The 26,199-nt window shown below is 51.8% G+C and overlaps 1 protein-coding gene across 4 annotated transcripts in view; it reads right to left on the bottom strand.

Moving 5' to 3' along the window:
- Positions 1-24,435, bottom strand: part of TRAPPC10 (trafficking protein particle complex subunit 10) — an 87,756-nt gene extending 63,321 nt beyond the window's left edge. Inside the window, exons 1-3 of one of the 4 annotated variants that reach the window (XM_086676098.1) lie at positions 24,182-24,435; positions 5,006-5,087; positions 648-783 (exon numbers count right to left, since the gene is read on the bottom strand). In XM_086676098.1, the coding sequence (XP_086532224.1) occupies positions 648-783; positions 5,006-5,087; positions 24,182-24,248 (285 nt within the window). In that variant the 5' untranslated portion in view covers positions 24,249-24,435. Of the gene's footprint in view, positions 1-647; positions 784-5,005; positions 5,088-5,283; positions 5,971-24,181 lie in introns of those variants that run through there. The other 3 variants (XM_086676097.1, XM_086676099.1, XM_086676100.1) reach the window with 3 other exon arrangements.
- Between the last annotated feature and the right edge of the window lie 1,764 nt (positions 24,436-26,199).

Here is a 26,199-nt window from a genome sequence, read left to right as displayed (position 1 = left end):
CTATGTGTGCTATTTATCATGAAATGCTTGTTTTATTAGAGCCGAAACAGACAGGAAGAAATGACCCACAGGGTGTCCTCTCAGTTCAGGGCACAAGAGTTCTGTCAAGAGTGACGAGCTTCCTTCTGGGCTCATACACACACGATTGCCAAGTACACGTAAGGGCCGTGACGTCGAGCGTCACTCGGGTAGTCGTGGAGCGCCCGCTGTACGGGCACCACGGCGGTGGGGAAGCAGGGCCATCCCCTGCCCTCAGAAAGCCTACAAACCAGCAGGGGAGACCAACAAGGATTACGAAGTCAAGTAACCACCTGAGAGTGAACATGGGGAGTTTGGAAAAGGAAGCTCGGAGTCAATATTAACAATACCTAGAGGCCACGAGGGCGCGGGGGGCTCACAAGATCTCCAAACACAAGAAGACCGTACTTGGTGATGACCAAGAGGGCGACGCACTGGACCAGAGCAGAAACACGGAAGGACGAAGCCAGACATTCGGCTGAGGAACGGAGAAGAGAGCACACCAAGACAGAGTACGTTGAAAAGTCAATTTGATTAAGTAGAGCCGCCTGAACAAAAGCTAGACCTGTGAATTCTGAATCCTGCTCCAAGGCATTTTCTCGTAATTCTCTCCCTACAGAAATACTTACACAGCATTCCGTCCAATAAATATGAAGAAAGGGGAAAGTGAGCAGAGCTTTGTTTCCATCTTTGGGTAGCAGCTCCTCTTTGAATTGAACGAAGTTGGATTCCAGGTGAATCATCTTTGGAGCACGGCCATAGGACCTACAAACAATTTTTAAAACGTCACTGAGGAAAATGAAGGATGTTCAGCAGAAAGAAAAGGGAAAAATCCGACAGTAACTGTAACCACATCTGTGAGTTTGGAAGTACACATATGCTATTAGTCCTGAATTACAGCGATAATATTCTGTCCAAAAAGATTCCATAAATTATCTCAACAAGGCTCAAAATTACGTATCAAAGCTCCCTCTCCATAAAGTCTGTCCTTTTACTCAGTGGCACACACAGGCTTCTTTGCAACACAGACTTCTGAGAAAAACGGCTTTTCCTTAAGAGTTTCACTATAAAAAGAAGTTACTGTAAAAAAAAAGAGATTCCCAAAAGCGCAGTTGGAAGATATGAAAGCTTTAAGCCACACACATACTTGTGTGATCACCTGTATTATCCAAAACAGAGGACGACTGGTGGCAGAGAGCTGCCCCCCACCCCCCAGGGAGGAGGGACAGAGAAGCCCCGGAAGGCTGCAGACACCCAAAGAAAGGCTATCAGGGCATGGGTGCCAGATCACTGCGCTTGTGAAAAGTCCACCATGCTACGGGTATCTTTCCTCCACACTTGGATTTTCCACCCCTAGAAATCCTACAGCTGGATTTTGTACGTTTTGTTCAATAAAGAGTCTACGTGTAATAAACTGAAACTAACCACATTTCACATGATCATGCGGATGCCTGACCTTGTGTATTTTCTACCTGCGGGCTCACTCTTCCTTCCTGTCCTTTGGGAAACCAATCAAATTTTCTTTTTCCATCCTTTTTCTCTGCTGGTTCGAAAGCTTAACCATCTATTTCTGTCCTCCTGTTTGTTACATTTTCATTTTTTAATATGCATACATTTTTTTCTTCAAAGACTAGAGTAAATGTCTCTCTTCTCCCTGAATACATCAAGTACTTTCTTCCCTCTGCTTCTTCCCCACTTCTAAAGTTTTAGATTTTTTAATTTTTAAAAGGGCTGACACCTTAACTTCAGAAAAACAGAAAATGTTTTTCTGACTCATTTACCGGCAGCTGTGCCTTTCATCCTACGAATTCTGGGTTCGTTTTCTTTCCTGTTGCGACGTGTCCTTTTATTCCTTCAGGGTGGGAAGGTTTCCGATCACACGTGTCTGAAAACGTTTCTATCGTTTTTCTTTCTTTCCCAACCGGCTCCACGTCATGGCAAGCAACGAACACAACATCTGAATGGCGCTCGGGAGTAGACACGTGTGGCCTAGTGCAGCCAGAAGTGACAGATCCCGGCCCCAGCTGGCTCCCAGCCCTTCGAGGGACAAACCTTCTCAGTCCCACGGCAGCCGGGCCCACAGGCAGGGGCGCCGACTAGGTTTTCCGTTCCACACCGGAGTCTGACTAACACAGACTCGAGGTTGAAAGGTGTCTTCCGTGAGTACTTTGAGAAGCGCGGTCTGCCCCGCTGCATTTGCAGTGTCGTTAGAGACTGGTGTCCTTGTCCGTCTGTTTGCCCGGCACGGCTTCTGGTTTGCTCCAGTCGGCTTTCACCCCACTGGACTTTCAGTGGGCTCCAGCAAGCTTCTCATCTGCCTCGGGGAACGTGGTGCCTGTCCCCGGTTCTCTAGCCTCTGCTCCGACACCTGTGGCTGTCCCCGCATCTTGGCGTGTCCTTGGGCCCCGCACCTGTGCTCTCGGCACCGAGCCCCAGCTGCAGGGCGACAGAGCCCCGTCCTCCGGCTCACCGATGGCTCTCCACCACACACCTGTTCACTGCATCCAGTAAAGTTCCGGCTTCAAGTTTAGATCCAAGATCTACTCAATTACCTGTAAATTTTCATCAGAGCCACATGTACCTACTTTAACGTGTCAAATGGTGTCCAAAAGCCTTTCTCTCTCTCACACTGACAAGCGGCTGCCTGGCCCAGCCTCCTCCACCTCCCGGCTGTGCTCGCTCCCTAGAGCTGCGCTCACACATTAGCACAAACCCAGACGCTTAACACAACATTAACTTGCTCGCATCTCAGGAGGCCAGAAGTTTGAAACCAAGGTGCTGGCAGTGCTGGCTTCCTCTGGAAGCTCCGGGGGAGGCTGCGTTCTGGTCTCTCCTCCCTTCCAGCAAACGGTGGCGGTCTTCCGCTGGCAGACCCACCACGCCAACGGCTGCCTCCACCCCCAGCGGACTTCTCCTGTGTGCCTGTGTCTTCTCAGGACACCTGTCACTGGATGTAGGGCCCACGCTACTCCAGATGAGTAAAGAGCCTTCTTCCAAATAAAGTCACACTCACAGCTTCCAGATGGACCTGTCTTTTGGGGGCCACAATTCAACCCACTGTATCTCCTCGAACGCTCTGAGACAGGATGTCCGACCGTCCGTGACAGATGCAGGCCAGGCTCCGCCTGCCCGTCCGTCCTCTTGCGCGCCCCGCACCCTCCCGACGGCCCTCTCGCGGGCGACTGCCACCCCTGCCGCGTGCTTCCCCTAGTGTTAAGTGTGTGCCACTGCTCACGCTTGAGCAACACACTCGGGCTACAGCGGCTCAGTGACGTGCCCGTGGTCTCGCGGCATTCTTCATTTCCCCAGCCCACGGTCACCATTTCTAATCCTTCCCAAGCTCTCCGGCAGAGCCATAAACCCAAGGGCCACCCACACAGTCAAGCCTCAGCTAGCCCGGCAGTCCCTTTCCCCGGCTCACGGCCCTCAGAAGGCCTCCTGCTCCCATCGGGAAGGCACCGTGGGAGCGCGTGGGAGCACGCTAGGACTTTTCCTGGGGCCATCGGCCAGTCCCGAGGAATTCTCCACTCTCCTGCCTGGGGAGCAGGGGTGGGGCCTGAGCTCCGCCACGACGTGGCTGCCCCTGTTCAGATCCCGACCGGCCGCTGCCAGCATGGCACTTCTCCCCGCTCCGCGGTGCCTCGTCAGCAGAGGTGGGCGTCCTCTGTCCCGCAGAGGTGGGCGACCGCTCCCCGCCCGCGCCCCGCCTGCCCCCTTCCAGCACGCCCTTGCCTTCGCCCGCCACCGTCCTGGGCCCGGTGACCTGCTTCCCTGGGAGCCGCCTCTGCAGACACACGGGCTCGGCCTTCTCTCCCGAGGCCCCCGTCTCTCTTCCTTCCCCGGGAAGGTGTGGAGTCTCCGCTGCATCCCCCCCGCCCGGCTACGTGCCTGCGCCCTCCCGCCTCCTCAGCCCTCTCCTCCCGCTCAGGGAGGCTCGGGAACACGAAGAGATGAGCACACGCTGAATCTACAGTTTCTCCTTGTCTCCTCGTAAGCCCTTTTCTTGCTTCGCGGACACACCTCTTTTATCTTTCTGGATGTCGAAATAACGTGCATGAGAAATCTTCTCCAGATACGAATTCCTCCTCCGCCGAATCACGTCTCTCATGGACGGCGCTGGGCCTCCTCAGATGGTGACCGATTCTCCCATTTTCTATCTGCCCTTTACTTTAAATTTAGTAACACATTTCCTTCTAATGCTACAGGCGGACACAGACACGAGCCCAGAGCCCGTAGAGAGCCCTGGTGAGTGACACCCAGAAAGCCACATTCATCTGCATGGTGTCAGGGAACACACACTCTGGTCAGTAAGAAATAATGCAGTGACAGTGACAACCGGGACTACGTGAGTGTGCGTGACAACCGGTTAAAAGCAGATTACCTGAACTAGCAAGTCAAAATCCAAGCATCTTCCAGAAATAATACATCTCATCTCAGCAGAAAGAAGTTTCCCAATGAGATAATTCAAACGCCAACCATTTCTCCGACCAAGTCATGAGATGAACAATACACAGGAAAGGGAAAACGGGACGGCTGATCTGGTTTCCCCCCGATTTTTATGTAACATTTTCCATATACGTGCTCATCCTTCAGAGAAGAGCACAGGAGCTCAGGGAGGAGAGCGGTCCTGCTGAGAGCACAGGTGAAGGCGACACCTTCCGTTTCCGTGCGGGGTCAGAGTGCAGGTCTCGTTTCCAAAATGCCTGTGTCTTTAAGACACTCTAAGCCACCAGGAAGAAGCACGCACGTCATTCCTATAAAAGAGGGCCCTGAACTCAAAAGAGCAGTCTTGCTTCTACCACCCTATGTCTCGGTAACAAAGCCAACACACTCCTTAAAGAGTGAGGCCAAGAGATCTTGTAACATGTTCAGTTTCGTTCCAATACACTTTAGAACTTAGGCTTTAACTTTGACTACCTCACTTGCTCACAGAAATGTCTAAAAAGTGAAGAGGGAGATAAAGCCAAAAAAACCAAACAGGCCACACCTTCTCCATTCCATCGGTTCCCTCGGAAGCTGCTGGGAAAGCGTTGGATAAATAGAAGTAAATAAATTCTGATCCCCAGCACCTACAACAGGAATAAAGAGAAAGGCAGTTACAACAGTTTTAGGTGAAAACGGGCAACATGAGCTCTAGAATTTATTGAGTTGCTAACTGTAGACAGTTTTATATTTAGCAAAATGACATCACAAAACAAAATCGTTCTATACCTTTAAATACTGATCCCAAAAATAAAAAACGAGTAAATAAATAACTGATCTCACCTGACACCCGTAACCCAGCTTCTCCCTTACGGCACCTCCACGAGGCAGGGACCCCTTTCCCCACGCAGAGAATGAGGATCAGAAAAGCGGAGCGCCCTGCCCAAGGCCACGGAGCTCAGGAGAGAGGGAGCTGGCTCCCTCCAGCTGCCTCCCGAGCCCGTGATCCACAGCCATCGCTTTCCTTGACTTTGTGAGACCAGCCACAAACGCCGTGCAGAAAAGGAAACCCTGAGAAGTGAACACGAATTTCTTCACTGAAACAGACTCGATATGCATCGACAGGCTGGCAGGAGCTAAGACGTACAGCACACTGTCCGTGCACGTGACACACACCACACCCGGCGGGCCTCACTGACCGCTCAGGCCGGCAAGCACCCGACCTCACCGACCGGGAAGGTGACATGCAGGCGGCACGTGAGAGGCCGAGGCGCTCGGGCCACGGGGCTGCGGGCGGGGCCTAGTTATGAACCGGGTGCCCGACTTCGGGCCACACGCTCGGGCTTAACTCGGCTCTGTCATCTTAGCCCCAACGCAACGGGAAGTCCATTAGCTCTCATTAAATCATAGCACGACCACATCATTCCTAAGCTAAAACAGAACCTTTTAACGTAGATGACTCAAACTCTTACGCTCGAGGATCCTCAAACTTGAAGCAAAACCATTATCCAAATTGCTTTCGTATTGATCTTAAGGAAATCATTGGGAATTGATGCGGGCCATTAACACAGTTGCTTGTTTTGCTATCGTGAACATTAAAAAAAACAAGACGAGACCAAACAAAACACCTCCCCCAAACCACGGAACGGTATCGAGTCCCCGCTGAGAGGAGCGGTGTTTCCGGGCAGCGGAGCATCAGGGGCGGGGGCGAGGGGACCGGACACACGGGCGCTGACAGCCTGACCGCCCGGCCCCGGCTCCTCGCCAACGCCACCTACTTAATCAGCTGAGTCAGCCGGGGGACACCGCCACCCTCCTGTGCCTCCGAGGGCCATCTGCGAGGTAGGAAAATAATACCGAGGGCTGCGGCCACACAAATAACCTGGAACGAGGCCTGACACAAAGTATTTTGGGTTCCTCCTACTACATTTTTTGTTAAAATAAAAACAATTTTTATGTTTTACATTCAGTTGGCAGCCACCTTAGAAATCATTAAAGTAAGAAAATATTCGGTTAGCAGCACATTTCTTACCGTGGACCGCCATTCCTACTGTCTCTAGAAGGTTCCAAGATTAATGTACAAAAATTACCACTCTTGTGCTAACACGGCAGTAAGGGCAACCACACGGAAGCTGTCCCCTGTCTCACTGGTGTTCGCCCGTCCTCGTCCCAGAGTCTCCAGCGGGCATACATGTGGACACAGAGCGGAACGATGAAATGCCCCTTATGCCCTCCCACCAAGTGAGCTCCCAGGAAAATCCTAACAGTAAAACTCATGTCAATGGAGACTGTAATTTTCTTGAATTCTCTCATGGAATAAATCTTTAATTTGTGTCCCAAATTTAATTTTAAAAGATTACAGGTCAACCAGCACAGTAACTGTGGGCTTAAATGTGACCGGCTGACCTCAGTGCCTGTTCTGAACTGAACTGTGTTCCCCCACAAAAGTCACGTTGAAGTCCTAACCCCAGTGGCTCTGAATGGGACTGTATTTGGAGATCAGGTCGCTGAAGAGGCAATTACGTTAAATGACGTCTTTAAGGTCTCCAGGCCCTGATCCCATCTGACTGGTGCCCTTCTAAGAAAAGAAAAATGTGAACGCACAGAGAGAGACAGCAGGGATGTGACAAGATTGTGGGAGGACAGAGAGAAGACAGCTGTCTACATGGCAAGAAGGGAAAGGCTCAGCAGCAGACCCTACTGAGACCTTGATCTTGGACTCCCGGCCTCCAGAACTGCAAGTTTCGGTTGCTTCAGCCACAAAGGCAGCCCGAGCAGACAGAACCATGCCCCCCGATTTACATTTGGAGACCAAATTCTTCTAACCCACTGAGGCTCTAGCTACACTGTGGAATCAGAATAGAGAAAAGCTACCATGATGTTCCAGAATATACACCTATTACCATAATTCTCTTCCACCTTCAGATCGAGGGTTATGAAAACCTGCGATGCCCCCTGAAAACGGGCTCTGGAGAGTCGGAGCATGCAAAGGGGAAGATAGGAGTTGAAGCTAAAACTCTTAAAGAATGAAATCTCAGCTAATGTGATAAGTAATCAGCAACACATACTTTGTAGAGTCCCCAAAACAGCCACAAAGTAGAAAAGGCCTTAGAGCTTTGAGGTCTGAATGGTAAGACAGAACGTCCAAGCTGATGTTTCAACTTTAATCCCATGGGCAACAGAGGGAGAAACACCAAGGATTCAGTTCTTTGAAAGTAGCTACGGGGGCCCCTGGGGGGCTCAGCCGGTTGAGGGCCGACTTCGACTCAGGTCGTGATCTCAGCAGTCCGTGAGTTCGAGCCCCACGTCGGGCTCTGTGCTGACGGCTCGGAGCCTGGAGCCTGCTTCGGACTCTGCGTCTCCCTCTCTCTGCCCCTCCTTCACTTGCACTCTGTCTCTGTCTCTGTCTCTGTCTCTCAAAAATAAACGTTAAAAGAACTATTTTAATAAAAAATAAATAAATAAAACATTAAAAAATTTTTTTTAAGTAGCTACTAAAAGCAAAAATGAGGCTTAAGACTGATGTGCTCAAGTTTAGAGAACCCTGTTCAGGAAATTGTCCTGTTTACTTTTCCACCCTGAGAACCCTATTAAAAAAGTAAAGTCAAAGTATTTATTGCAACAACTAAGATCCCTGGGGGGGGGGGGGGGGGGGGGGACGGGGGAGGGAGGGAAAGGGAGGGAGAGGGAGGGAGAGAGAGGGAGAGGGAGGGAGAGAGAGGGAGAGGGAGGGAGGGAAAGGGGAGACTTCAAAATAATTACTAAGGGTAATTCAAAGCATAATCCCATTAACATAAACCTCTCTCCCTGCATGTGTGACTACAAGTATGACCCCGCTCTCGTCACTCCAGGGGACACGTGGAGACAGGAGGACTAGGGAGCACACAGTGGCCCCCACACCCACAGGCGGCTCCAGGGGGCTGCGGACCACAAGTCACCCTCTGCGCAGGGTACTGCCTTGCCGGCAGGACCCTGGCAGGAGGGGGGAGAAGAGCATAGGCACAGGAGCCACTCAAATGTGAAGGGAAACATTGGGACAGTCACCTTGCTCTGAAGACAGGGCTGTAACCACCCGGGGCGCCGCCCAGACCCGCTGAGCAAAGTCCAGCTCGGACACCCCTAACAAAGGCAGGCAGAGTCCCAGGTTTCTGATTATATGAACCTGTTTTCTTATTGCTTATGCCAATAGTTAACCGGATTTTCTGTTACATGCTGTCAGATGACTGGCCAGACCTTCGTTATTTCCTGAACTATTACTGTATTCTGAAATGTTTACAAGTATATATTTATATGTATTAATCATGTTATTCAAAAGTTTTTATGCTAAAAGCAGATAGGAACTAACTAAACACAGAGTGAAAAAGAATTAAAAAATATGACTTCAGTGATTTAAGCATAAATGGGTCTTTTTCAACAAACTCAACATTTTTCTCAGACCTTTAAAACAGAAGGGCTTGGGAACTCAATTGTAGAGAAAGTAATTAGGAACTTATACCAACATTAAAAAGACACTAACGTGTCCAATTTACAAAATATGACTTCAGAAACAGATGTATCACTTCGATTTTAGATCACCAACAGTAGGAAAACAGCTATTTTTGAAACAGCTCTAATCTTCAAAGAAGTCGATCACAACTAAAAATAGAAACCTGTCGGCTACAGTCTTTTCTGACCCAAGATGCTGTCACTGAGATGAGAGTCTAACCAGAGCTTAACAGCAGGCCCAGATGCCCCACCCCCCACCTGACGACACCACGCGAGCGCCAGGCCAGCCGCGAGCTGCCCACACAACCCTAGATCATTTGTCCTACAGCAACCAGAAGAGCCGTACGACATTCACCTTCAATCACGTTGAGCACGAAGCCTTTATCTTAGGTCCACTACAACTACAAAGTCACAAAGTTATTTAGTGTCCAAATTTTTGAGACTCAGATTCTGAATTCGTTTTCTTTCTTTCTTTCTTTCTTTCTTTCTTTCTTTCTTTCTTTCTTTCTCTTTCTTTCTTTCTCCCTCTCTCTCTCTCTCTTTCTCTCTCTCTCTCTCTCTCTCTCCTTCTCTTTCTCTCTTTCTTTCTTTCGAGAAAGAGGTGAGGTCATGACCTGAGCTGAAACCAAGAGTCAAACACTTAACCAACTGAGCCACCCAGGCGCCCCCAGAGTTTTCATTCGTAACAGTGGACAACAGCTGGAACAGAATCAACGTTAGGTTGACACTTACAGACTAGAGGACGTCAGGATGCCCTCCTTTGTGCAAAAATGCCTCAAACAAGGCCAACAACTGGCACTTTACCCCCGGAAGTCTCCGTCCAAAGCAAACCGTCCAAAGGGGTTCTATCTGAGGGACAAGATCACAGGGGTGTTTGCTTTCTGCATTTCAGGAATATGGGATGTCTCAACTAAAATAACATAAAGGTATTCTCTTTACCTAAAAGAAAAACACCCGTACCTACCTTCAGAAAGCTATAAATCTGATGTTCCTACGATGTTTATGCAACAACTTTTAAACGATTTTAGGACTCAATTATGACAGGAGGATTGAATTTGGCACTAAACGGTCTACAGAAAAAGTTGCATAAATTACCAAATGTGGTTTGAGTACTTGACAGCTATAAATTATGCCTCAGGGGAAACACAAGGCTAAATTAAAAGTTACTTTCAGTTGGGAAGGACACGGGGTTTTCACACTTGTAGAACCGTTACTTCCCATGATTTTTTTTTCCCCAAGACACGTGGGAAGGGCATTTCGGAATCTACGTCACGGTCCTGCCTTCCTCCACCTGTGAATACGTTCCCTCACACGGCAAGGGTGCAGCTAGACAGGGCTGCTCCTCGGGTGATCTTAAACAAAGAGATTATCCCCGGATCCTCCGGGAGGGCCAAGGTGCTCACAGGAGAGTATTCAATGGGGGAGGAGGGAGGCAGCAGGGCCAGAAGCAAAGAGGTGGCATCCTGAGAAGGACCCAACTGGTCACCGTTGCCTCTGAAGGCGGAGGAAGGGCCGTGAGCCGAACAACGTGGGCAGCCTCTAGACGCCGGAAAAGGACAAGGCGAGGGATTCTCCCCCGGAGCCTCCAGAAGGAATCAGCCCGGCGGCCCGCTGATTTTAGCCCAATGAGACCCACTTCAGACTTCTGACCTCCACGACCCTAAAATAATATATTGTGCTCTTTTAAGGCACTGAGTCTATACAATTTGTTACGACACCACAAGAAAAATTAAAGCGCTTAATTTGCAACAACGACAAATTTTGCAAAATACCTTTCTGCTGAGGTTCTAGGAGGGCTTGCTAAGCTACAGGCGGTTTGGCACCAGGTGAGAGCTGGCTACAAGAAGTCAGAGAGGGGCCGTCCATTTACTGTCCAAACACAGCACAGTGCACCGGGGACACCCTCAGCACTGGGCACACGCGCTCTGCACTCGCAAGCCGGCCCGAGGAGAGAAGGCCACTCCGCAAATGGAAACTGAGGCCCGAGCAGGTGCATCGCCCTAACCTGCCCAAGGTCAAGCAACCAATAAGCCTCAAAGCTGGGACTGACTCACCTCCAGACAGCCTGGCTCTGCGCTCAACACTCTTCTCTACGGCTCTGGGTTGCGTCTCTATTTCTTAATTTTATTGTGTGCTGATTAATCTGCAGACAGGCTCTGTCGATGCTGCTTGACTGAAGATACAGGTTCCAGGAGACCCTTCCTTCCCTCAACAGCGAACATTTCTGTCATTTGCTTACCAGTTACCAGCCCTTAAACATGCAAAGCTATGAAATCTTAACACAGAAGTATAAAAGGATCGGGACACTATAACCATGAGAGAGTTGCAGAGAAAAACAAAAGGTTCGGCCAATTTGCAGCTGATGGGTAGCGTCCCTCATAATTAATACGTGTATTTTCAAGCTCAGTATTTTTAGTTGCAGATTGATGTTGGGTAAAAGATCTTAAATAAAGCTTTTAAATATCTGTTGATACAAATTTCTCATACAGTATAATTTTTCTTCAAATTCTTTAGTATAATCTTAGTAAAGGGAAATAGTAACTTCTGCAATAAAACACTCCTCTCACTTGATCTCAAGCTCTCGAAGACGTCCAGATTATTTTAGCCTGTTAGCAAAGTGGGTGTCCTCAACAATCTAACGGGCAATGTCTTATCTTAAAAGCATTAGACTCAGCCTGCGGGACTCCACAGGTTCCCGCACGGACGGGTGGCCAAGACGGACGGGTTGTAACTCAACGTGAACAAGTGCTGGTGAGAGACCGAGGAACCTGCGTTTGGAGGCCTGGGTGTCCCCGCTCTGAGGACCTCCTCGCCGGGATACTGGAGGCTGCCAGCTGTGGGGTGCCTGGCCTAGGGACGGACGACCAATTTCGAGGCCCTTCCAAGCGAGGGATTCAATGATTCTACCTTTGAACAAATACGTCAAAGGAAATATATAACGTATCTAGCCTTCGCCTTACAGAAAAATCTTCAGAAAGAGCCACTCTTCGGGTTTGCGGTTAACGAACGCAAGCTACGGTTCAGCAGCCGGCAGTGTGTTCCCGTCTGAAAACGGGGGGCTGAAGAGAGAGCACCGTCAGTGACCCGAACACCGCACGCACTTGCCCACAGACCATACATGACTCCGTTGCTCAACAGCTTTTCGGAGAACGGACTTTCAAACAGACGATAAAAACGTCCAAGGTCACAAGCGGGGAGGTCCCGCCAGCCCGTTCAATCCTGTGTAAAGCATGTTTGCTATACTTCCCGTACCATGTCAGCACAGTAATGAAAATTAATGAATGCTTCAAACCGGTAGCTCTTTCGTGGGGAAGCCTAATGTCAGATGCATAATCACAGGATATAGAAACCCTCCCCCGTGGTCCTCCCCGAGTATCTGCACATACAAGGTTTTCACATTTGGGGCTTGGAAGTGGGGAGTGAGGTTAATGAGAAAAAACAAAGAAGATCCAGAAGTCATTCAGATTCTAGAAGCAGAAACCCAGGTGTAGTCTGTCCTGTAAGATGGGCAACTGACCCCTCGCTTCAGCGTATAAACTCTGCCCTCCCTTCATCGCGAGGCGCATGCTTGGGAAGCAAGTGAGCCCTCCCTCCCCCAGCGCTGCACCACAGAGGCCAAGCGTAAAGAAAAGCAATTTCCCACAGTCAACACGATGGGGATGACAGAGAGCTCCCTTGTCGGGTCGTCCGCTGTCCTGCCAAAATACAGACGTTAAATCACGAGTCGTGTATCCTGCCCCTCCAGCACTGGAGTTCAAGGTACACCCACTGCACCCCGCTCTCACCGCTGTGACATGTGCACGTGGCCGCTCTCCACGCTGCTCTTCTCTCCCCCAGCAGCCGGTCTCTAGAACAGCTACCACCCCGGGTGTGATCAAAGGCGAAAAGTACAATCTACGCTGGCAGTAATCAAGTTGTGTGCCGCGGGAGAAAGCAGGAAAGGAACCACAGCCAATACGCAGAGACTACGCACAAGATATAAAGCCCCAAAGTCGCCTTCCTTTTTGACACGAAGACAATTTAGCACACGCCAAGAGCGCCAAAAGGTTCGAGTAAACAATTCTAACCAGGACAACAGTCCCCTTCTCTGGCATTCACGGATCGAACACGGCCTAAAACTCAGGAGATGAAACATAAACAGGAGACTGGATGAGTGCATCTAAATGAAGAGCACTGAAGAGTTAGCCCTTGTCGGTTTACATATTTTTAAATAAAGAAAACATGGAGAGGTGGCTCAGTAGGTTAAGCCTCCAACTCTTGATTTCGGCTCAGGTCGTAATCATGGTTTGTGGGTTCGGGTCCCACGTCGGGCTCCGCTTCGGATTCTCCCCCTGCCCCCCCCCCTCTCTGCTCTTCTTCTGAATATGCACACACTCTCAAAATGAACCTAAAAGAATTTTTTTTAGTTAAAAAAAAAAAAAAGAAAAGAAAATACGAAATGACTGTAGCAGTCTGAATCACACACAGCATTTACGAGTTCAAGAGATCATGCCTGCCACAGGCCCACCCCTGCTCTGGGGCTTTGGAGACAAGGGCTCCTAAAACCGCTCTTCCCCTAGGGTTCCCAAAGACCACCTTCTCAGTGAGGTCCAGCTGTAGCTTCCAAAGGGCGCACCATCATGGAGGGGAATTTGGCAACATCTAGCAAAATCACGTGTTTTCCGTAGCCCCGGCAATCCCTGAAGGGATCTATCCCAACAGACACACGCACAAAGCTGTTTGATTCAGGACTGTATGAAACAGCAAAATACAAAACCATTTCTCTCCCCGGATGGGGGCCAAGGAGAACAAACCACGGAATGGCTACATAACAGAGTTCTGCGGGACTGAAAACACCAACAGGAAAGATCTCCAGGAAATGTTGAGAAAAAAAGCGAGGGGGGGAATGTGTGTGTGTGGTCTGCAATCTCCTACCCAAGAAAGGGAAGTACAAATACGCATGAATTTTTTTTATGGAAGGAGAATACTTGGAGAAGGAAGGGACAGGGCGGAGAGGACCCAAGTACACACTGCCTTCTTGTCCATGTGCCTTGCTTGGAAGATACGATTTTGAAAGCGTGTAAATATTTTACATTATTACAAAATAAGGTTAAACTTCTAAAAAGCTTTCCCTAAAAACGCCAGAAAAAAATACAACAAATGAAGTTAAATGTATGCTCGTGGGCAGTATAAGCACCAAGAAAGAAGTCGGACAAGGGAGGCGGTCCGACTGCGCTCCTAGTGGGATATATCCAAACATCAGAGAGCTATTAGAAATGTTTGAACTCGGAGTTCACGAGTCACTGTCGACGGCTGAGTGAAAGAGACTGCGTTAAGTGGCTCCCTGGGCCTGCAGCAGCCCCATCACCAAGGTGTTTGTTAGAAATGTCCGTTCCCAGGCCCGCCCCTGACCCGCTGAGTCAGAAATTAGGGTGGAGCCCGGGGTCAGGTTCTAACAAGCCCTCTAGGGGATTCTGATGCAGCTCTCGCTCTACCTCTCTCATCCCCAAGTACCCACAGAAAGGGGGGGGGGGGAGAAAACTGGAAGAGAGAGCAGTTAATTAAACCTCAAAAGAGAGATAGAGGGAAACCGGGATCTGAAGACAGACCAGAAGAGCATTGAGCTCAAAACCCTACTGGTATACTAATTAATTCAAAGATTAAAAAAAAAAAAAAAAGACATTGAAAACGTAAACACCAGGGCCCCTGGGCGGCTCAGTCAGTTAAGCATCTGACTTCAGCTCAGGCCATGATCTCACAGTCATGAGATGGAGACCTGAGTTGGGCTCAGCACAGAGCACGGAGCCGGCCTGGGATTCTCTCTCTCCTCTGTCCCTCCCCAGCTCGTTCTCTCTCTTTCTCAAAATAAGTAAATAAACTTCAAAAAATAAAAGTCCCGGTCTTTCAGAGATATGCTATCTCGAAAGGCACACGCTGTCTTCGCTCCGGCTGCCATGACAAAGTACCACGACAGGAGTTGTTTTCTCCCAGTTCTGGAGCCCGGAAGTCCAAGATCGAGGTGCTGGCCATTCAGTGCCAGGTGCCTGATTTCTTCCTGGTTGGTGCCTTGCCCATCCTGGTGCTCAGTGGCCTTTCCTTGCCGTGCAGGGGGAGGGAGGGCGCGTGCTCGCCCTCTTCTCATAGGCCTCTGACTCCATCCCCGGGGCCTACATCCCCTCCTAACCCGCTCACCACCCAAAGACCCCCGTCTCGCAATACTGCCACACTGGGGAGCGGGGCTCCCACCTACGAACTGCGGGGAGGGGAGCCAAACCTTTGGTCCATAACACATACACTTACAGATAAGTGTATACACTTGGGGTTTGCTTCGGAAATAACACGGGATCAGGGGGATGGGGGTTTGGACGTGCAAGACTGGCCAATCCGTCCAACTGCTGAAGTTGGGTGACAGGTTCACGGAGTTCCTTTACCCCGTTCTCACTACTTTTGTACACATTTGCAAGTCTCCATACTTGCAACAAAAAGTTGAAATGCTACAGTTCTCCCACTTCTCTTACCCTTTTCTTTTTTCCCACAGCACTTACCAACAGTTACATAATTTACTACACATGCGTGCTGTCTACCTCCTCTTGCTGGAATGTAGGCTCTACGAGGGCTGGGGTCTGTGCTCACGGATGCACCTGCACACATCACCGCTGTGGAGCCCAACCCTACACCAGACAGCCAGGGCCCCCGCAGCTCAGGGCACCCTGCAGCAGAGATGAACGCCAAGTGCTGGGGGTCAGAATATGCTCCCAGGCTATGAATGCAACTTTAGAATGGATAAGATCACACTGAGGATTTCTAGCGTGGCTGACTTACTCGGTTCTGAGACTTAGGAAGCGAGACTTTTATTTTACTTAACTCTATGGCAAAGGATTTCTCTGAGGGGTAATTTTAGAGACAAGTCCCCCCCTCAGTGTGGGCAGACGGTGTCTGCCTCCCCACCTACTTGGTAAAGTCGTGGCACGGGAGGAGGCCGATCCCCGCTGTGCCATCAAATACTGAGGGACCCTTTTCGGGCACAGCCGAACCCGCCCTGGCATCTTCACCTTCAAAATGACCCCTGACGGCCCATCCTATTTTCACCTCCACACTTAGAAACCTACTAACTGATCCACTGATCCAAAAGTGCCCATAAATGGGGAGCTGTGAAGCTAGTAAAAATCACTACCTGAAAAGGTTATTATTAGTTCCAAGGCTCTACCTAAAATTTTAGCTCTAAAATGTACACAATTACTTCTGAATGCTAAACAGATCTGTTGAAAACAAGAAACACTCCAAACTTACAACAGTTCCCAGTGAAACCAAGGTCTAAACCTGTTGTCAGTTTCCTCATAATTTCTCTGCTCACTTTCTTTAAAATTTTGCAAACAAGGACCTAAAAGAACATGAAGGAACAAAACACCACGGAACACAAGCACAAGAAGCTAAATAAAGGCACTGACCGCCCAGGAGAAAATAATAAAGGAGAGAGACATTACCAAAAATGTTCACTTTTTCTAAGAGACCATCCCACCTCGTGCCAACATCTAGAGCCCCAAATCCCAGATGCCGAGGAATCATGCCCCTGGTCAAGAGACCGGCAAAGACAAACCTCTACGACCGAGGCCGCGTTACGCAACCAGGGAAGCTCGAGGGATGTTGGCTGATGTGCGCCCGGATGCCAACGCAGACACTGCGGCAGGGAACGAACTCGGCCCCCCAACGACCTGTCCACCTCCCGAACCCCTAAACCTGCGGCTGGGATCTTACTTGGAAAAAGGATTTGTAGATGGAATGAAGTTCAGGATCCCAAATGAGATCACCCCAGATCATCCGGGTGGGCGCTACATCCCACGACACGCGTCCCGATAAGAGACAGGGGAGCAAATGCAGAGAGAGACAAACCACGCGAGACAAGGCGGACACAAGACAGAGACGAGAGCGGCGCAGCTACGAGCCAAGGGATGCCAGGGGCTGCTGGCGGCGTGCAGAGGCAGGAAGGGTCTTCCCCAGGAGCCGCAGGAGGGAGCACGGCCTACAGCACCTCGCTTTTCCACTTCCGGTCTCCAGAACTGCAGGAGAACAGATTTCCATGGTTTTAAGCTAGCAGGTTTCCGATAATCTGTTACAACAGCCCTAGGAAACTAAGGTATATGGCATAAAATACAAAATAGAATGCACTTTTTTTCCTAGCACCATTCCAATTCGTGTTTTAGTCATGTTTTTGGCTATACCTCTTAAATGTCAAAGTAAACGCAGCTGAACATGTAACTCAGAAGCGGTCCAATCATCAATAAACACATAAAAAGAACTAATCATCAGGTAAATGCCCCACCAAACAACTACAATGAACTTGGGCTGAGGCTGAACAAAGAGATCCTGGATACAATGTCAACAGCACCACCCAAAAGTAAAAAAATTAATAATGAGACTTCATCAAAATTAAAAATGTTTGGGGGCGCCTAGGTGGCTCAGTCGGTTGAGCGTCCGACTTCAGCTCAGGTCATGATCTCGCGGTTCGTGAGTTCGAGCCCCGCATCAGGCTCTGGGCTGATGGCTCAGAGCCTGGAGCCTGCTTCCGATTCTGTGTCTCCCTCTCTCTCTGCCCCTCCCCTGTTCATGCTCTGTCTCTCTCTGTCTCAAAAATAAATAAACATTAAAAAAAATTTAAAAAAATTAAAAATGTTTGTACTCCAAAAGACAGCATTCAGAAAATTAAAGACCGCCAAAGATTAGAAAAAAATATTTGCAAATCATGGATCTGAGAAAGGACAGGTATCAGAAAATACAGTGAACTCTTATAACTCAATGATAATCTAATTTAAAAAAGGGCAAAACAGGAACTCTTGTGTGGCTCAGTCGGTTAAGCGTTCGTCTCTTGATTGTGGCTCAGGTCACACTCTCTGTTCAACAGTTCAAGCCCCACATCGGGCTCCGTTCTGACAGCACAGAGCCTGCTTTGGATATTTTCTCTCTCTGTCTCTCTCTCTCTCTCTGACTCTCCCTCACTCATGCACACATGGGGGCACTGTCTCTCTCAAAAAATAATAAACTTAAAAAAAAAAAAAAGGACAAGGTGGCTGGGTGGCTCAATCAGTTAAGCATGTGACTTCGGCTCAGGTCATGATCTCACGGTTCCTGAGTTCGAGCCCCGTGTCAGGTTCTGTGCTGACAGCTCTGAGCCTGAAGCCTGCTTTGGATTCTCTCCCTCTCTCTCTCTCTCTCTCCCTCCCTCTCTCTGCCCCTTCCTCACTTGTGCTCTGTCTCTCTCAAAAATAAACAAACATTTAAAAAAAAATCAAAAAAGGACCAAATATCTGAATAAATTTTTCACTAAAGAAGATATACAAAAGGCTACTAAGAATTGGCAAAAATGCTCAACTTCACTAGTCGTGACGGAAATGCAAATTAAAACCAAAATCAGACACCATGTCACGTCTGCTGGGATGGCTCTAATAAAAAAAAAAAAAACACCAACAGGTGTGTGTCCACGGGCATACCGAGCTTCTGGAACCCTCGCACACTGCTGGTGGCCATGGCCAAGCACTACAGACACTTTGGAAACCAACTGAGCAGTTTCTTAAAAAGTTAAACATAAGCTTATCACACAACACAGCAGTTCGGCTCCTAAGAATCCCCCCGCAAAAAATGATAACACGTCCACACAGATAGACCCGCAAATGCTCCGGCCACACTATTCGCAACAGCCAAAAAGCGGAAACACTCCGAACGTCCACCAGCCGGGGAACAGCTCAACAAGACGGGGTCCGTCCCTCGGGCGGCCCGCTAGCCACAAATGAAAGGAACGGACTCCAGATGAAGGCACAGCCTCCAAGGACGAGGACGATCAGCCTCCAGACACCGCTGAGGACAAAAAGGCAGCCACAAGGCTGCACGCCACGGGATTCCGTCTGGACGAAATGTCTAGAAAACACCAGTGCAGAGGGACAGCTGATGCGCGGTCCTGGAAGGGTCCGAGCGAGGGAAGTGCACGCCGGGACTTCTCTTAGGGCGGGCTCGCCCGAACCCCAGGGAGAACCGGCTTCAAAGGGCTGGGGCGGAGGCAGGCAGGCGGCGGGGAGGCCGCTGGGGCAGAGCCGGGAGAGCAACGCTGGCTGGTGCTCGGGGGAGCAACAGCAAAGGTGGGAGAAGTGGCTGGATTGTAGACAAATGTCAGAGGTCAACGACAACCGTGGGCAGACTGACTGCCAGTTGTGAGAGAAAGAGAGGAGTCCTCAATGTTCCGCTGAAAAACCAAATATTCTCTGCGACCAAAACACCGAGTGCACGTGCATACACTCCCGCCCAGAGCAGTTACAGAGGAAAGACGCCCGCACGGGAGGGAGCAAGGCCAAGGCCGCACAGGGCACAGGGTGGCAGAGGCTCAGGGAGGTGGGAGCGACCGGTGCGCCCAGGGGACCAAAGGCCGGCGGCCGGTGGCGGCGGGATGGAAGCGCCAGGCACCAGAGGCGCTGGGGGACCAGCACCCCGTGACCGCACACACCGAATCCTGCGGCTCCCGGGAGCACACGCTCTGACGACCGGCCAAAAGGTTTCTGAGACGAGCAGTGCTTCCGCCCGTCACTTGCACGCCCGCAGAAGGCGACCCCCCCCAGGCCGCCGGTCCCCACCAGCGTGTCAGGCCGCCCCGTGCTCTGCTCCTCTCTGGGCACACGCGGTCGTGACGTCCGCTGGACTGGACTACCTCGTCCCGGCAGAGCTTAGGAACGAAAATCAGACCCTGGAGTTTCACCTGCATAAACCAAATCACACTTCACTGGAAACTCTTCACAAACACATCTTGTAAATCAGGCCTGTAAGCAAATTCAAACAGAAAAGGAACTTTACTTCTACATTATCCTTTCAAATCCACCCTAGAGGTAATACACTAGTAACGTGGGTTTCCAAGCCATGTACCCTGGTGCCTCCCGGTACTGTAGCAAACCCACAGAGGCCCCATCAGACAGTATTCTGAATTTACGAGGAAGACAGCAGTGCTGAGAGGTACTGAACCCCACTCGACGTATTCAGTTTCAGTATCGGGTCCTGCTACATTCCTTTCAAAGACATCTTTATATCATAAAACAGGGTGGTTGCTAGGATAAAAGGAAAGTACCATAAACCACCCCCCCACACACACAGAGGATGGCATTGTCCAATCTGACTCCCAAGCTACAGAAGTTGTACAGTGCCCAACAGGTACAACCATCCCATTTATGTTACTGTGGCTGGTTATCTAAGAATGAAATGAAAATGTTTCCTCTAACTTATGTGTATTATTTTTTCAAATAACTACCGTTAAGACATAATACTTACTTAATAAAATTATTTGGACCTAACTAATAAGTGGAGTTACAAAGTATTCTTTTCTTTTTAAATTTTTTGTTTAACATTTATTCGTTTTTGAGAGACAGAGCATAAGTGGGGGAAGGGGTGGGGGGAGACACAGAATCCAAAGCAGGCTCCAGGCTCCGAGCCATCAGCACAGAGCCCAACGCGGGGCTCGAACTCACGGACTGCGAGATCATGACCTGAGCTGAAGTCGGACGCCCAAATGACTGAGCCACCCAGGTGCCCCTGAAGTCTTCTTCTTAACTTAGAGATACCATGAAAAAATTACTGAGACGCTAAAGGCACTGTGAATAAAGGAAAGTTTAGAAATCACTGCTCGGTAGTTAACTTTTCTTGCGCGTTGGTTCTTCTTCCGAGCGCTTATCGACCCTACGAGATCGGTACTATCACCATCCCTACTTCGCAGATAAGGAAGAGACCATGACGTGCTCTAGGTCATGCATGGAAGACCTACCCGTGTTAAGCACGCACACATACACAACACACAAACTGCAGGGTGAGAACCTCTGGTAGCACCTCCGGTCCCTGCCCTCCAAATATACCTCACGGAACAGCAGGAGGTTCCCTAAGGACAAATGTTTCTCCCACATGTCCACTATTGATTCACTATTGGCTTAAGAATTTAGGGGCGCCTGGGTGGCTCCGTCGGTGGAGCGTCCGACTTCGGCTCAGGTCACGATCTCGCGGTTCGTGGGTGTGAGCCCCGCGTCCGGCTCTGTGCTGACGGCTGGGAGCCTGGAGCCTGCTTCGGATTCTGGGTCTCCGTCTCTCAGCCCCTCTTCCGCTCATGCTCTTTCTCTCAAGAATAAACAAACATTAAAAAAAAATTTTAATATGGACCAAGACCTGCGTTTGTGTGCATGAATTTAAGTTACTTTTCTGGTACTCAAACTGAGACAGTGATTAAATCACAAGCATCATACTTCCAGGGTGGGTAGAAAATTACAACGTGCAAATTGGCAAACTACAGGGGGTGGGGGATCGAACTCCAACCAGGTTCAAAGCATTTACATACGTGCTCGTTTTTGTCGCCTTTTCCCCCTTTCAAAATGTATAATGTCAGATGTGAACCCCAACCAAATACAGAGATTCAGAAAAATAAAGTACGCAACCTAAGAAGTGACCGGTAAGATCATTTGGATGAAGCACTATTATTTTTCGAATACTGTGCACTTCCAGGTGGAGAGACGGTATGTGCCATTTTAGGCGTGATGCCAGCAGTCAACAAAGAAACACCACAAATCAGTGGAATTACACTAACTCTGCCCACTAAACGAGAGCCGGGAAAGGAACATATCTTTCTTGACATACCTTTGGAACAGAAACCTAAGCCTTCATTCCACAGTAGACAACTGACCCAGTGGCCGGGGGGGGGGGGGGGGGGGGGGAGGGGGAAATCTAAGACCCAACTTAAATTTAGATCAAATAAACTGCTGGGTTTGTTTCAGACTGTGCATCTTTCGTGATTAATAACTTATCCTACAGGTATTCAAATCGCTCCGATCGGGTCACGCTATTAAGCACCACTACCTGCTCGGCCGACCTCCCTGTGCATTTCTCTGGGATTTACTAACTTAGCTAGTCCCGGGTCTACACACACCCCCTGCTGAGGGAGTCGGGAGGAGGAAGTGAGCAGCAGGTTCAGAAACTGCTAATGACGGGCTGAAGGTCAGGATGCTTTACAGGCAGCTTCAGAATCTTATCAAAATAACCCAGCCAGCTTGCCAAGTGATAACGCAGCCTACTTACCTGAGTCTCTGGGCGCTTTCCGCCCTTCTCCCGGCCACATACATAGAAGCACTTCCTAAACTTACCCGACCCAGTCCCACCCCACATTCTCGCCAGGAAGGTCCTCACGATTCACTTCCACTGAAAGTGAGATGTCCTAAGCTGTACGAGAAACATCAAAACCAAGCACAGGCTCTGCCTTCGCCAGAAAAGGAACGAGGCCCGACCTCCCAGGTGCAGGGCGTCCAAGAGGCCAACAGACTTGGAGAACAGAAGTGCTGCAAACTAAGACGGGTGCGTACGATCAAAAATCTGAAGAGCACGGAGCCTGGGGCGGATTCTGTCTATGGCTGGGACTACCAGCTCCTCCCTGCAAAGCCGGGCCGGGAGAAGGGACCAGACAGGTGCCTCCCGGAGCGTCAGCCCCTGGCACGGAAACACCAAGCTAACTTCACGTGTGAACGGGGAAGCCACGTCTCCTAGAACGTGGCACGTTTAAAGGGACCTTTTTTACTTTCCCAGCGAACATTCTCTCAAGCCTCCTGACCGGTTGTGTGCCTTTTCAGACCCTTACTCGGTGTGCTTTCCACACAGGGGACAAGCCTTCATGACAAACCTGCCGGAAAGGAGAGCGTGTCCTCTAGCGGTCACACGCGTGTGTATAAAAGCGAACATTCAACACCCCTGTGGACCGCTGTCCTTCGGGGTAACAATTCACGCACGAAGCCAGGACACCCAGGAGCTTTCCCTCCAGGAAGGTGCTTACAGAAGACAAGCCAAAGGGCAGAAGCTGTAATTAGATTCTGGGGACCCCCCCAGCGCTCCCAGCACCCCGCATTTGGGGGAGGCGTTTCCAGGATCTGGATTACTCCGACACGGTGAAGACCGGGGCCAGCAGGGCCCCTCCTCCTGGAGGGTTCAGAGCGCAGGGCCTCCGCAGGGCCACACGCACCTGTCCGCCCGGGCTGAAGGTGTGCAGGTGCAACACCTTGAATAAGACTTTCAGGTGACAAATACTCCGGGGGAGAAAAGAAAACAGCCATTGCTGAACCACGCCAGGGTCCAAATTCAGAGCAGACGCAGCCCGTCTCCCTAAGGAGGTCTACCACGTCACGACGGAGCAGCCCGCTTCAACCTTAAACACGCCACCTCTCAGGGTCCGACGAGAGGACGCACACAGGAGTGCGTCCGTAACCAGTAAAGGAGAATAAAGGGAGGAAACAGGAGATGCTCAAGGCCCACACAGCGGACTCCACTAGGGCCTGGGCGCCCCAACTGTGCTGGAGAAGAAGACCACTGGCAACAAACTGAACACTGTCACAGGTCAAAAATCCTAACAGCCTGAAACACCTCCCTGCAAGACATCAAAACGTCAGCCGACCTTTCGACATCTCCTATAGCCTCCGTGTTCCTTTAAGCATCTAACCCTAAAGTTCCTGTAAAAAGTAGAATTTTTGTTTCTGTAAAGCAAACGGGCCCCGCGTGCATGCCTAGATGTGGCGCACGCCCGACAGGGAGCCACCCGTCTGGCTGTCCCGAGAGCGAGCCGGCCAGGGGGACGCTCACCCGTGCAGCGGGTCTGTCCTCTGGCCGCGGGGAGGGCTCGCGGGTAACGCGCCCGGAACTGGGGGTGGCTCGCAGCCCAGCTCGGCCGGCAGCTGTCAGGCCGGTGGCCGCACACTTCGCACCGCTGCGACCCATCACCGGCGTCGCGTGCTCGGTCTCCCACTACGTCTACCACTTCCCCGAGCGAAGTGCGCACGCACGCAAACTTCGTCCACGCTCGCAACTCTCAGAGCCACGAGACCCTCCCACGGGAGCGGAGGGGACGGCGGGCGGGAAGGACAGGTCCGCCCCCACCGGGAAGGCCCGTCCCCTCCGCGCGCGGGGCCGCCTGCCAAGCCTCGGGGCTGCACGGGGCCGCACGGCGGGGCCCCCCGTTCCGCGCCCGCGATTCCGGGGCGCGCGCGCCTCCCGGGAGCCGTCCAAGTGCAGCGGCCCCGGCCCGCCAGGCCGTCCCGGCGGGGTCGGAGGTCGCCTTCCCGCTCGGAGGGCCCCGCCGCAGCCTCCGCCCCGGCCACACCTCCGTTCCAGGAAGCGGCCGGGCAGGGAGCGCGGGGGCCGGGCCGCAAGGGCCGGGGGCTGGGGACGGGAGCCCGGGCCGGGCGGCCCCGCAACGGCCGCCGCCCCCTCCCGCGCCGACGGGACTCACAGGTGACGATGGGCTTGTTCTCCATGGTGTAGATCACCGGCGGCAGCGGCGCCTCAGGGGCGTCCATGGGCGTCCGCCGTCACCGGCCCGGCCCCCCGCGCCCCATGGGCAGCCCCGAGGCCGCGCCGGGCCAGCCCGAGCCTGAGCGGCGCCGCGACAGGGAGGCCCGCCCGGCCGCGCGAGGCAGCTCCCGAGCCGGCCGCCCGCCGCCGCCGCCGCCGCCCGCCGGCCGCTCCACTTCCGGTCCCGGCGCCGCCGCGCTACCGCTTCCGGGGCGCGCGGCTTAAAGGGGAGGCCTCCGGGCCGGGGGCGGGCGCTGTCCTCCGACAGCCGGGGGGCGGGGCGGCGCGGGGGGCGGGCCCGGCGCGGCCCTGCGGGGCTCCCACGTGCGTCCCGGAGCCGCGGCTCCACGCGAGGTGGTCCCGCGCTGAGGTCTACTTGCGGGCGTCCCCCGCCAGCAGGGTCCCCTCGGCGTGGGGGACGCGGGACGCGCGGCTCTTCCCTCGGGCCCACGGCCGAGGGGACGCCTCCACCGCCCCCCAGCGTCTGGCCACCCGGCTGCGCGGCCGCCGCCCCCCGTGCGGATCCCCTGGGACTCGGGGCCCGGGGGCGGCGGCCACCGCGACTCACTGGCAGCACCTGGACGCGGGCGCGACCCCGGGGGTCACCGACAGCACGCGGACACGGATGACCCCGGGGATCACTGGACACTGGTGTGACCCTGAGGGGCACTGGCAGCACGTGGGCACTGGGACGACCCTGGGGTCACTAAGGGGGCGGGGGGGGCATGTGGGCACCGGTGAGGCACTTGCTCACCTCTGTGACCTGTTGCCCATCACCCAGCTCTTGCTGTTGTAACCAGACACCCAGTGCCTCAGGGGAGCCGGTCAAGGCACCAGCTTAACTCCCACCGCTGGACTGAATGGCGGTTACCCCTTGCGAAACTCCCGGTCCTGTGTTTTCGTGTGACACTGGTTTTAGCAAGTAGCGTCGCCGCCGTAAAGCACAGCAAGATTACACACCTTCCGGCTGTAGCCAGAGACCCTACAGCCCTGCGGTTCCTGCTCCAGGCTTTCCTGGGAGGCAGCCGCGCACAGACCCTCCCAGGTGGTTGGAAGGAACTGCCTCTCTCTGAATTTCCACAGCAGGTTGCCTCCACGCCTGCCCCCACCGTACTGCAAAATTCTGGAATGAGGGGCTGTGCCTTTTACTTGTGTCCTGAGCCCTCCCTCGTGCCCAGCCACGCAGGGCCTTCACCCAGTGGGCATGTTTGGGGAGTGCCACAGAATTAAACCCTACTAGAACACGTGTAAGTTTCTTGTGCAAGGAAGGTGGTTTGACTTTTGCAAATGAGAGAAAGTAAATGAACGGGCGAAGTAGTCTGGGTGTGATCAAAGCTGCCGAGTGTGTGTGTAGAGCGTAGCGTGTGCGTTGTGGCTGGGCGAGGAGGCCAAGAGCAGAGTTTCGGACAGCTGGAGCCCGTGAGGCGGAGCACAGGGGAAGAAGGAGCTAAGGAGGGCCACAGAGCCAGAATCCATGTGGCTTTGGCTGGGCTCAGCGTGGGTGGGATAAAGCTCCCTGGGGCTTACCAGAACATGGCCGTGACAGAGTCAAGCATGGCACAAAGGCTAGACGTGAAGCTGGGCTACAGGAAAGACCTCATTGGTACCTCATTAACTCCCAGGGCATTCAGCTGAGACACTAGATGGAGGACCATGTGCCCAGGGGTCAGCCAACTTTATCGGCGAAGGCCCAGATGAGTATTTTAGGCTTTGCAGGTCACATACGGTTTCTGTCTTACATTTTCCTTTGGGACTTTAAAAAAACAACAACAACAACAAAAAACAGTTATTTAAAAATATAAAAACCATTCTTAGCTCAACAGCCATACAAAAACAGGGCATGGCCCAGAGGTGGTCTGTGAGCCTTAGGTTGCCAGCTCCTGCCCTAAAATAAGGCCCACACCAGACCTATCTTAACGCAGTATAGTGTAACGCAGTATAATGCAAAGCCTTGAC

Source organism: Puma concolor, chromosome C2, assembly GCF_028749965.1.
Source record: "Puma concolor isolate L17-30 chromosome C2, mPumCon1.1.hap2, whole genome shotgun sequence".
Lineage (NCBI taxonomy): Eukaryota > Metazoa > Chordata > Mammalia > Carnivora > Felidae > Puma > Puma concolor.
Note: the sequence above shows the minus strand (reverse complement) of the source record. Positions and strands in the feature narration are given on the sequence as shown.